At 56.9% G+C, this 12,360-nt stretch overlaps 1 protein-coding gene across 6 annotated transcripts in view; it reads left to right on the top strand.

Moving 5' to 3' along the window:
* Window positions 1–12,360, top strand: part of LOC121444072 (brain-specific angiogenesis inhibitor 1-associated protein 2) — a 65,703-nt gene that overhangs the window by 45,631 nt on the left and 7,712 nt on the right. For 4 of the 6 annotated variants that reach the window (XM_041645825.1, XM_041645827.1, XM_041645828.1 and 1 more), the window contains exons 7-11: window positions 7,436–7,588; window positions 9,995–10,219; window positions 10,391–10,592; window positions 10,978–11,179; window positions 11,794–11,862. In XM_041645825.1, the coding sequence (XP_041501759.1) occupies window positions 7,436–7,588; window positions 9,995–10,219; window positions 10,391–10,592; window positions 10,978–11,179; window positions 11,794–11,862 (851 nt within the window). The remainder of the gene's footprint in view (window positions 1–7,435; window positions 7,589–9,994; window positions 10,220–10,390; window positions 10,593–10,977; window positions 11,180–11,793; window positions 11,863–12,360) is intronic. The other 2 variants (XM_041645829.1, XM_041645830.1) reach the window with 1 other exon arrangement.

The following is a 12,360-nucleotide window of genomic DNA, read 5'->3' as shown; positions in this document are numbered from 1 at the left end:
TGTGCTACCACCAGCCCTGACTGTTTTCCTGATGCCCAAGCAAACAGGCAGGGATGTTGTTGGTATCTCTCACCTCATACCTTTGAGAGTAGAGAATGTTCGGTGTATGGCTGCCCTGGTTCTTCTGAGTTCAGTGAAGGTGCACTGACTGCCATATTGGAGTATCCTGTCAGCCTTGCTACAGCAAATCAGGCTACTTGAGAACCTTTGCCCCTGGTGCAGGTCCTACCGACTCCCAGTGCTTTGCAAACAGCCAAGGGTCCCGTCTGACTTATGTATAGAGCATGGCTGCCGGCAGCTAAGCAGGAGCTTGAGGCTTTTCGGCATGGCAGCATCTTCCCCTTCAAGGGAAGGAAATATCTGAGCATGTGAGTTGAGCTGAGCTGAACCCCACTCCTCTGCCAGCTCTAGACCCTCCACGGTGGCCCTATCCCTGCTCAGGCCCATCACTCCAGGTTGGCCTCACAAGGGTTGTTGTGGATCTAAAGACTTTAGCCAGGTGTTGATTACTACAGAAAGATCCTTTGCCTCCCACAGTTTCCTGTTTTGTTTTGTTTTGTTTTGTTTTTTTAACTCCTCCAAAGATGCCCCACAAGTGGGTCTAGTAGCTGAGCCCTGGTCAGCTGGGGGCTCAGAGGTCTTTGCTGGCTCCTGTAATGTCATGTCCACTGAACCTCTAGGTGCCTAGCAACATTATCAGAGACGCCCGTGTTCTGCCCTTGGGTGAGGGCAGGATTCTAGTCTTCTAGGGCTGCTGGAACTGCTTCGTAAGCTAACCGGGAAGTGGGACTTGACCCCACGCTCTGGGATGGCCTGAGTGTGTCTTGAGACCACAAGAAACATGGAAACAGAGGCCCTGACCAGGTCCACCTGTTGCTCCAGCCTGGGAAGGGCTTCCCCGCTCCCTTGACATGCCCTCTGTATATCTGAGGTTTCTCCGTTCTGCATGCCCCTCACTGGCTTGGCCAGAGCCAAGCAGGGTCAGACCATGGTAAATCTCAGGTTCAGAAAGTCAAATGTAGGCTAGTGTGGACATCTCCTGTGTGGAAGACATCCTGGGACAGGCACAGAGGCCCAGCTTGGGATCTGTAAGCCTTACCAACAACAGCCACTGCTGGAGAAGGGGGTGCTTGTATTTGGCCACCTTGGTCCCAGCAGCCCTGGTCTTGGTATGTGTGTCGCTGGCCTTAGCTTGTGCTTGTTGAGCATGGTTCCCTTCTCCGTCCCTGAGAAGTGAGCAGAATGTCCCAAGACCCGCTTTCACCGATCTACCAGTAGGGTCCCTGGTGTGGTTGGCACCTGGGACACAGCGGACACAGCCCGGCTGCGTATGCATGGTTCTTAGAGTTCTTGGGAACAGGAACTCCCAGGCAAGCCCAAGGCTGTTGGGCATCAGGAACTCACAGAGACAGACCCAAGCCTTCGGGAGTGCTGGCTGGGCACGCAGCCCCACCCTGTGCTGACCTCGCTCATGGCCTCCGGTGAGGCTGGACCATACCAGAAGGGTGGTCACTGAACACAGATGTTGTAGGGGACGGGACTGCTCGGCGCTAGGGAGGTATGAGGTGGCCAGACTCCGGCACGGGGGATGGCGCCTACGGCAGCACTGTCCGGTCTGCAGGTGAGAATTGCTCAGAACTGAACTTGCATGTTGAGAGCGCCAGAGAAAATTAATTTTAATTATAGGTCAGAGAATGGGAGCTCAGAAGCATTTGGGGCACTAACTGGGACGGGTAGTTTTATAAGAAAAGGGGAAGTTCTGAGAGCCCTCGCTCATGGCCTGAGGGACTGCCCTTCCCTCCAACACATTCCGACACCGTAGGATTGCCGCCAGGCATCGGGAAGCACCCGTGAGGTAGGAAAGGGGTACGGTGACCATCTCAGCCCCCCTGAGGTGATAGGGGAGAGGTGCCTGGCTCTCTTTTACCTGGCTGGTATCCCCCATCTCCTCCCCCAGGGATGAGGTGGAGGTGAGGGCCATGCTGGCCCAGTAGCCGCAAAGCCTCCGTTAACTCCATAGTGTCGCCCAACCAGCCGGTATCCTGGGACTTTGTATATGCCTCTCTTTCCACTTGTCCCTCACGGGCACCCTTTCCCCGCACCCAGCAGAGCTGGGTGTGCCGTTGTGTTCAGGCCTTCATTCCTTCTGGTTTTGCCCCATTTGACTCCTCCCCCAATCTAGCTCTTGTTAGAACAAGACAGGCACAGGTCGACAAACGACAGCCTCTGAGAGTGTAGCACGGCCTTTGCTTCTCCTGCTGGGTGACCCTGCCATCCTGTCCCTCAGATGGCGTGTAGGGAAACGGGGATTAGGACACACTTGGGCAGAGCCTGCCGGTGTGCTGCCTTAGGTGTGTGCTGGGCTTGGGCTGGGGGGGGGGGCAGTTTGTCTTTCCCTACACCCTTGTGCTTACTGAGTACTGAGGGAGACACAGCTGAGACGCAGCTTCGTGCCAAAGCCCCAGAAACCATGTAAGAGCCCAGAGAGAAGCAACTGGCTGTGGGTAGGCCTGACCCCATCCAAGACACTCTGAGACGGGTCTGTCCCTGGGGAAGGCTCTGGAAGCGCTCCTCCACCCGACCCTGTCAGTACAGGGTCCTCCTGTTGGTAGGGAGCATGCCAGGCTCCCTGTCCAGGCCAGCTGACCTTGGTCCTCCCTGAGCTGACGTGGGGAGGTAAGCAGGTACAGGCTAGCTGTGTAAAACGGGGGGAGTGGTCAAGGTCCTGGGTGGGTGCCTGCCTGTGGGGTGGGGTGGGGTGTCCGCAGTACTCCCACAGGGATCCCTGGGTCTAGACACAGGGGCCACTTTGGTGGCTCGACACTCCGGACCTCTCACTCGTGTCCCTCTGTGGGGTTTGTCTGTTCCAGGGGCCTGAGAGAAGGAAACAATTCTTTCTGTTTAAAGGGCTGTATAATTAACAAAGTAAAGATAAAATAACCGCCGCAGAGATCTTCACAGTACAATAGCAGAGGCTGGCCCGCCGGAGTCTGATGTGGCACAGGCCTGTGCCCTTGCTCCGGCAGACAGTGGGGAAGTGCAGGCCTGGCACCCAATGTGGCCTCACCCTATAGCATCACATGGTCAGATGAGTACTGCTGCCAGGTCCTGGGGACCACCCCATACCAACACCCATCCCTTGGGGTCTCCCAGGGACAGCCTTGGCCTGTACCACCTGGCTCCATTGACAGGCAGTTTTGAAGACTGAGTTTCTAACACATTAACTTTTGGGGGTGTTTTAGTCACTGCATGGACTAATATGTCCCCATTAGAATAGCTAGTCCCACCATACAGTAGCCCCAACCCTGTCCTCCCATGGTCAGAATCTGCTTGCTCTGTCCACTGCCCTGGATGCCAGGCCCTTCAAACTGGGAAGGCCTTTCCTTGGCTTCTGTTCTCCAGTTGCTTCAGACAACACGGAGTGTCAGCTCCCCAGCACAGCCCGGGGCCCTGAGTTGTCCCCTTGGGAGTCCTGGCCCTAGTGTAGCAGGGGGACCAAGCCTCACGAGCTCCTCACGGGCCGTAGGGAACCTTGGGCAGTCCAGGGATCCGACAGTTGTGGGAAAGCCTCAGTGGGTTAGGGTGAACCACAGCAATTTCAGATTTTTCTAGAACATCCATCCCCCCTCTGAGTCACAGGCTGGCTCTGGAGCAGAGGAGACACACTTTCCAATCACTTCTGCCTTCTCAGATTACAGGGCTGCTGTGCCGGGTGACTAAGTGGGAACCGTTCTCTGTGGGTCTCAAATGCTTTCAGCTGGGCGTTTCTATAGTGCCGTCTCCATAGCACCCAGCTAAGCAAGGAGCTGTGCCGCACCGTGGGGCGGGCGGGGACAGCAGGAGCCTGGCCACTGTGGGGACAGGCTTAATGCCATTTTAAATGGCCCGATGCCAAGCCATTGGCAGTGCAGGTTGGGGTTGTGTTCTGTCCTCTGTGCTTTCCAGAGAACGTAGAAGTTCCACCACACCAGAGTGCCCCATCCACAACACCAGTAAAGGGACTCGGAGACCTGAAGGGCAGCCACCACCTGTCTCCTGTCCTCTACTGTCTTCCTCACAAAGGGACACTTAACTTGGCCCAGATTTCCAGGATCTTCCACAGTTTTACTGTCTGTGAGGAGTCAGTGGCCTGGAAAAGGAGGTCAGGGAAGTCGGTGGTTATTCCTAGACAGAAGTGGCAGCCACTTGTCACTGGCAGGCTTCGCCCGATGCCTCCTCTCCCAGGTCGGACTGGAGCTGATGATGTCAGCCCAGATGGGCGTGTGGTCCAGGATTCTTCCCTGCCTCCCAGCTGGGAATTCTTCATAGTCCCTCAATGTACTGTTCTGGGGCGGTGTCTCCCCTTTCCTCGAACCAACCCTAGGTGCCCAGGCGTGACCTGTGCGGTTACATTTAATCCCGGGGGTTCATAAGTAAGTGAAAATCTTCAAAGTAAAACTCCGTGCTCTCCTAACTGCCCGGCTGCCAGACCCACTAATGAGGCCGGGCCCCATACCAGTACCCTGCACCCCAGGGAGCCGAATGCTCTGTGTGAAGGTAGTGTGCAGCCTACAAACCCAGAAACCGCCAGTGGTGGGCTGGCTTCAGCCTCAGTTTGGAAGGTGCTGTTCTCGGGGCAGGGAGACCCAGGGGGCCCCGTGGCCTGGTTTATACTGCTGTCCTAGGTGACAGTTCCAAGTGGAGCCTCTTTCTGAAGTCCCCTGGAGAATGAAATGATGCAGATTATCACCAGGCTCTCTCCCTCCCAGCCAGAACCTTAGCTAGATTCTGCTGGGCCCTCCTGGCTACTGTCCTTGAGAAGGCTCTGGAGGAGGGCGGTGGCCCAAGGATCCACCCTAGCCTCAAGGACCTTGGACATTCCTGAGCTGGCCACCAAGCCGGAGAGCCTGCTAGCCTGCAAGTGCTTGTGTCCTGCGCGCGCGTGTACATGTGTGTGTGTGTGTACATGTGTGTGTGTACATGTGTGTGTCCGTGTGTGTGTACATGTGTGTGTCCGTGTGTGTACATGTGTGTGTCCGTGTGTGTGTGTACATGTGTGTCCGTGTGTGTGTACATGTGTGTGTACATGTGTGTGTGTACATGTGTGTGTCCGTGTGTGTGTGTACATGTGTGTGTCCGAGTCTACCTGTCTGTATCCATATCCTTGTGCCTGAGGTCAGATCTTAGAAACTATTCACAGCCTGGTTGAGCCCTGAAGTCCAGAGTGCCCAAGTCCCAGACGGTTGCTGGGCTGGGGCAGAATGAGTGGGACCCAGGAAAGCCAGTGCTGGCCTTGCCCTCCTGGAGAGCAGCCCCCTCCTCCCTGACCCTGATCATGCCTGACTTCATCTCCCCAGCCTTTCCCGAAGCGCAGGAAGGAGCTAGCACCCAGGCTGAGCCTCCTCTAGGGCTCCCTGGAGTCCCTCCCAGCACAGCTCCTCTGGGGGCAACAAGGCTGAATACCCCACCCCCTACTTCCCAGAGGACCCTGGAGTGCAGGGGAGGTTCAGGGAGCAGGAAGCCCTGGTAGGCGCATGTTGCATAACCAGAGGAAAAGTACTTGACGCTGTGGAGGAGAGAGAGGAGGAACAGAGAGAGGAGGTAATGGCTCCACCATCACAGCAGCAGAACCCACTGTCAGGCAGAAAAGTCGCTGGCACCCGGGATCCTGATCTCCCTTTACAGGGAAAGAAAGTCCCACCCTGCAGACCTGGTGGCTGGGCCCTGCTGCTACTCAGAAGACCAAGACCTATTCTCAGGGCCCACTCAGGCTGGTCCTGCCAGGGGAGAGGGCTGGAGTTTAATGTGGGGCCACAGGGGCAGAAGCTGCAAGTCGTGTGGGTTTGGTGACAAAGGTGTGGCAGGCCTTGACCTTGGAAAGATTCCTGCTGGCTGTTAGGCAGAGTTGGTTCGTTGGCCACTGTGAAGACCAGCCCCCACCCAGCTGGGCTTCCCCCTCTTCTGTCCCTCCAGCTGAGCCCTGTGTGGGGAGATGCTAAGGGAACAGCCTGCTCCAACCCCCTCTGTCGCCCACGGCTCAGCCGCCCACCCATGCTGAGTCAGAGCTCCGAGGTGGCTGTGAGTCAGCTGTGAGCACCCTGGCAGCTCAGGCCTGCCCCCTGCTGGAAGATGGCCATGCCGGGAAGCTTCTTCAACAGCTGCTGCTGGGCAGCAGGGCTGGCCCAGCTCTCTGCTCCGGGCTGGTGGAGTTCAGCCTTAGTGGGGCCTATGCAGGGTGTGCACTGGAGAGGTGTCTCAGCGTTTTGTAATGGACAATTCCGGCTGATACCTGTGTGTGAATAGATCTGTTCTTGGCATTCAGGCAGTTCAATCATCACAGTTGGGTTTAACAGTTCCATGCACTGCTACAGGGCCTTGGGTGCACACCCTTCCAGCCGGCTGTCCTGGAAAGACCAGTAGAGAAGTTCGAAGGGTGGGCGTGTTCCTTCCAGAGACAAAGCCCTGGACTGGCCTGCCACTGGTGCGTGTGCCTTCCCGTCTCTGGAAGGACTCAAGGAAAACTGGGCCCGGTGTGTGACCTGGGGCTCTAACACCAGCTGCCACAGCTTTTCTCTCAGACGGTGCTTTCCTGATTTCTTTTGCCTATGGCTGACTTTCTTACAGTGTGGCTCTTTGACCAGTACTTTCTTTCGGTGAGGATGGCTTGTATCTACTTTGAGACTTTCTTTCAAATTGTGAACTACACATAACTGATAGAAACCTCTTCTTAGTCATTAAGTCAACAGTTCAGCGGCGGAAGCGCTTTCTTTGATAGGTTGGTCTAAGAATGACAAGGTCCCATGTATCTAGGTGAGCCTCAGACCCCCTGGATAGCTCAGAAGACCTTCAGGAATGTTGAGTATACGGGCAGGCAGCACTACCTACGCCTTTTGTTGTAGGTTTTTGTGTTTTATTTTGTTTTTTTCAAGACAGGGTTTCTCTGTAACTTTGGAGCCTGTCCTGGAACTAGCTTTTGCTTAGACCAGACTGGCCTCGAACTCACAGAGATCCACCTGCCTCTTCCTCCCGAGCGCTGGGATTAAAGGCATGCACCACCACTGCCTGGCTTAGGGCCACAGCTCTAATCCCTAGCACCCTCACAAATGCCAGGTGACCGTGGCAGCATGTACCTGTAGTCCCAGCACTTGTGGAGAGAGGGTCCCCAGGGCAAGCTAAACCAGTAGAATTGGGGAGCGTCGGGTTCCATGAGAGACCATGCTTCAGTGAATAGGGTATCAAGGAAGACACCAGTGTCAATCTTCTGCTCCATGTGCATGTGTGGGTATTCACATTGTGTGTTTATCAACCCAGAGGTCTGTCACCCGGGTCCTCCACAGGAGACAAGATCCTGGGCCACATGGACAGTCATGCCGAAAGTGGCCTGCAGGCTTAATTGCATAACTAAACCCAAGCAGAATCTGCCTTCAGCTCACCGGCCTGTCCCCTCTGCCCCCAGTACATCGACGCCATCAGCAACAAGCAGGGCGAGCTGGAGAACTACGTGTCTGACGGCTACAAGACAGCACTCACCGAGGAGCGCAGGAGGTTCTGCTTCCTGGTGGAAAAGCAATGTGCTGTGGCCAAGAACTCCGCTGCTTACCACTCCAAGGTGAGCTGATGCCGTGGCTGCATGGTCTCTGCCTGCTCCGTGCAACTGGCCCCATTTGCAGGAGGGAACTAGCTGGTCATGGACCCAGACAGTGTTATTGAGCATCTGAGCTCCCAGAGAAGTCTGTAACACTGGGGCGAGCATCCTTGTACACCTCAACCTGGGGACAGACTTCTAGAGGGAGAATTGCCGGGTCAGAGGGCATGGCATTTTGAAGACCTGCATTAGAAATGGCTGGGCATTTTGGTTGACTGCAATTGACTGCCTGCTAAGGAGAACTCGCAGTGGGATAGGTGTGAGGGCTTCCTGAAGTCACGCCTGGCTTTTCTGCTCCAGTCAAGGTCTGGCTAGACTGGTGGCAGCTTGAGAGGGAGTGCCCCCCGCCCTCCTGGCTTCTGGAAGTGTTCGTTGTTACCTGCTCATCTGAACACCTGGGTGGCCTCTGGGCCGGGGCTCTGATATTGACGACTCCTGGCCTCTGAGGCTGGACCACGTCACCTGACATCCCGACCTGCATGACTTAATGTCTGTCAGCTGCCGTAGTCCCATAGACAGCCATGTCCCACGTGGAACTGGTCACCCTCATCCCACACCGCACCTCCTAGGCAGCTGTAGGTCCCTCCCCTTCACTGCTCCAGGTGGCCTCTTCTGAGCCCAGACTGGTCACATGGGTGTCCTCAGAGTCCCTCCTTGCCCCCACTTTCTCTGGTGCCGTTTAGCACTAGGCTTTTGGTGGGGTTCATGTATTCAGGCATTCCTGGTTTCTCCACAACCCCTGAGAAACCAACCTCTTTCCACTAAGTCGAATGAGGGCCCCTCCTAGACACCCCATGTTCCCTCTCCCTGTTTACAGCCTATCCCATTAGAACACACACACATATTTCCTGGGCCACATTCCAAGACTTAGCCCAGCCTTGCTAAACAAAGCAAGTCCTTGTGAGGAGCTGCCTCCTCCAGGACGGGCTGCCCCGAGCCCCTGGCTATGTGGCCTGGGCCTGGGAGTCAGAGTTCAGAGGCCCAGGACATTCAGAGGGCTGACATAACCCCCTGGGATAGGGAATGTTCAGGTGATAGACTCTTGCTGGAAACATGTTGGGGTGAGTGGAACCCTGTCATTTACTATATCTGTAGGAGATAAACTGGGGTCAGATTGTGTCCCCTGGAACATTCAAGAAAATTCAAAGAGCTTAGTGTGATTACGTAGCCCAGCTAACCAGGGAGACCTGGGTCCTGCCCCGGTGAGGGAAGGTGGTCTAGAAACTGGCACTATACACACTGACGTGTCCTTCCCACACATGACCCTGCCATCTCTGCTCTGGTCCTCAGGGCCTTTGGCACCAGGAAAAGCCCAGAGACTGCTAGAGGCAGGTACACAGCCAGGCCAGGACTGCCCCTGTGTCCTGGGAGACGCGCTGTCTGTGCCTGCTTCCTACTGTGCCCTCAGTCCCCACTTCCCCACTCCCAGAGCTGCTGGCGTTTCAACTGCCTGGTGCAGGGGCCAGCGCCGAGCTTTAAGGCTGGCAGCGGCATCTGCGCCCTCTAGTGGGGACCAGACTTTGTGCTGTGGCCGGAAGAAGAGCTCTAACTTCCCTATCTGGGCAGCTGGCCACACGCTGGGCTGCGTACAGGCTCTGAACAGGGGTCTTGATGCTTGTCTGCCAGTGTGGCCATCCCAGGATGAAAGGATTTGACCGTCTGCAGCACTACCGCCCTGGAGGCCCACTTGTCCTAATGGGTAGCAGGGACAGGGGCTGCCTCACCTGTGCCCAGATGCCAGGCACAGTGCACTGCCCATTCAAGCCTTTGAGTCTCTTCAAGTAGACACAAGACCCTAAAGCAGAATTCAGTGTCGTGTCTATGCCCCCTCATCTTCTGTGCATCCTGTACACTCACGAGATAGGCCTTCATGTGCCCCAGAGGCAAGCCAAGCCCGTCTCCCGGCAGGGGCCACCTTTGCACATCTCCACTCTCCTGGCCTGATCATGACTGGGCAGCTCTGTCCTGTCTCCAGTTTTAACCCCCTCACTCCTGCCAGATGGCTCTTTCCTTGACGTTACGTAGTCTTGTCTACAAAGGGCTGGCTGTGTGAGCCCGTCCATTTCCCCCAACAGGCCCCTGAGGAGGCACTTCAAGAACAGGGCCTGCCTCAGTCTGATTCCATGCCTGGTGTCCTCTCGGGGACCTAGCACATAAGTGCTCGCCAGGCCCTTTAGCAGGAATCCCCTTTGAGACACTAGTCCTCGCAGATGGCCTTTGGGGGACCACCGATGAAGGACGGCACTGGGGCTAGGACAGGCCACATGCATGCAAGGTGGTGCTGCTCAGAGAGACACCTCCGGACTGTGCCCCGCTGCAGGAACCCGGGCTGCAACTGACACCCTTCCTGTCCTGTGCCTTCTACTCTAGGGCAAGGAGTTGCTAGCCCAGAAGCTGCCTCTGTGGCAGCAAGCCTGTGCTGACCCCAACAAGATTCCAGACCGTGCCGTCCAGCTGATGCAGCAGATAACCAGCAGCAACGGCTCTATCCTCCCTAGTTCCCTGTCAGCCTCCAAGTCCAACCTGGTCATCTCAGACCCCATTCCTGGAGCCAAACCCTTGCCAGTGCCACCTGAGCTGGCACCATTTGTGGGGGTGAGTCCTGGGCCTTCAAAAGCTTACGGGGGGCGGGGAGTCCCTTTGCCTGGGGTGGCAGCATCTTCTCTAAAGGGCAAGCCCAGTGTGCTGAGCCCAGGCCCCTGTGGTGGGTGCAGGGTACTCCCAAGCTGGCTCCCAGCGACGCCCTGCCCCTGCCTCTTCCTCCAGCGGATGTCTGCTCAGGAGAATGTACCTGTCATGAATGGCGTCGCAGGCCCGGACAGCGAGGACTACAACCCCTGGGCTGACCGCAAGGCTGCCCAGCCCAAATCCCTGTCTCCTCCGCAGTCTCAAAGCAAGCTGAGTGACTCGTACTCCAACACACTCCCCGTGCGCAAGAGCGTGACCCCGAAGAACAGCTATGCCACCAGTAAGGGCCCAAGGGTACTAGGCTGAGAAACCAAGGCTTGTGAGTGCGTGTGCGTGCTCATGACTGTGGGAGTATGTATGTAGGTATATATATGAACACGCGTTTCTGCATGGCATGTATGTGCATATGCCTGTGTGCATGTCTACGGATACCTGTGCACGGGTATGTTACGCATGTGCGAGCATGTAGTGCGTATTGATTGGGACTGTGGCATGGTGGGAGGAGACCAGAGCCCCATCTGCAGCAGACGGGCTAGAGGGTGGAGGGGGCTTCCATTGGTCATGGGACGGTTCCTGTGTTTGGTCCGTGGCGGTTGTGAATGCTTGTACCCCGGCTCCATCTGACGTGAACAGCCCTCTCACGCACACACCCGTCGTCCCGGCAGCTGAGAACAAGACGTTGCCACGTTCGAGCTCCATGGCAGCTGGCCTCGAACGTAATGGCCGCATGCGGGTCAAGGCCATCTTCTCCCACGCGGCCGGCGACAACAGCACTCTGCTGAGCTTCAAGGAGGGCGACCTCATCACGCTGCTGGTTCCCGAGGCCCGTGACGGCTGGCACTACGGCGAGAGCGAGAAGACCAAGATGTGAGCACGGCTGCAGGGGGCGCGGCACCCGGGGGCGGGGGCGGGGCCAAGCCGGGGGGGGGGGGGAGGGGGGGGCAAGCCAAAGCGCCTCTCCTGTAGGCCTGAATAGCCTGCGGCAATGTCACCAAGTCTTGGCACCACCCAGAGGCGGCCCACGTCACCGGGAAAGCTGTAGTTTTTTATCTGGGTCTGTCTTTGACCCATATGGCTAAGCAGCTGTGGCCAAATCGAGGCATAAACTGAGCTTTGCTGTGCCCCAGTGGCAGCTGCGTACTGGGCAGGGAGCCTGCGAGAGGTCTCTGAGGAATAGGAAGCTGTGTTGCCTCTGTCCCAGTGGTCTGGAGCTGGACCCATCATGGTAGTGGGCTGTGTGGCGGGTGAGGTACAGGTGGTCAGACCCATGGCTCCACCAAACAGAGCTGCTAGGCTGCCTCACTCTTGGGGCCAGGTGCAGAGCCAGCTCCAGCCACGTCACATCACGGTCTCCCTGGAACCAGTGGGACCCGGGGTCTGACAGCGGTCAGCAGGGGCCACTATGCTGCATCTGGAGAGCCTATAGAATGGATTCTATTCCATATAGAATAGGGCTGTCTCACCTGGGGCCTTTCTTCTAGGCGGGGCTGGTTTCCCTTCTCCTACACTCGGGTCCTGGACAGCGATGGAAGTGACAGGTTGCACATGAGGTGAGTGTACTGGCTAGGCAGGGCCCCTGGGCAACAAACTGGGCAGGGATTCTACGGCGCCATCTCATAGGCCCTGCTCTATGTTTGAGATCATACATGGGAGGGTGTGGATGCTGCGGTATTAGGGGGTGCTCTAGGGAGTGGGGGTCCCAAGAGCCCTGGGAGCCCTACGAAGAACAGGTGCAGTGTGGGGCAGTTGTTGGCCCATCGTGAGTTCGCCACACCTCGCTACCTACCTCCGAGAGCAGGGTTGGAGGGCCCCTGAGTCTCCTGACCCTTGGAGAATTCCCACTGCTCTTGGAAAGGTGAATGGCTGCCTGTCACAGAAAGCGTTTGGCCATTCCCCCCCCCACACACACACACACATCTGTCCACACAGTCCAGGGAAACTCGGCAGGGAGGGGAGACCTAAGAGTGTCACTGGATGCTGACAGCAGCCCAGGGCAGCTGAGCGAGGTCTGGAGAAGGGACGGGTATCTCCAGAGGACACTGGCCAGC

Source organism: Microtus oregoni, unplaced genomic scaffold, assembly GCF_018167655.1.
Source record: "Microtus oregoni isolate MIOR12 unplaced genomic scaffold, Mior012 000117F_ref0000505, whole genome shotgun sequence".
In the NCBI taxonomy this organism is placed as follows: domain Eukaryota; kingdom Metazoa; phylum Chordata; class Mammalia; order Rodentia; family Cricetidae; genus Microtus; species Microtus oregoni.
This window is presented reverse-complemented; position numbering and strand designations above follow the sequence as displayed.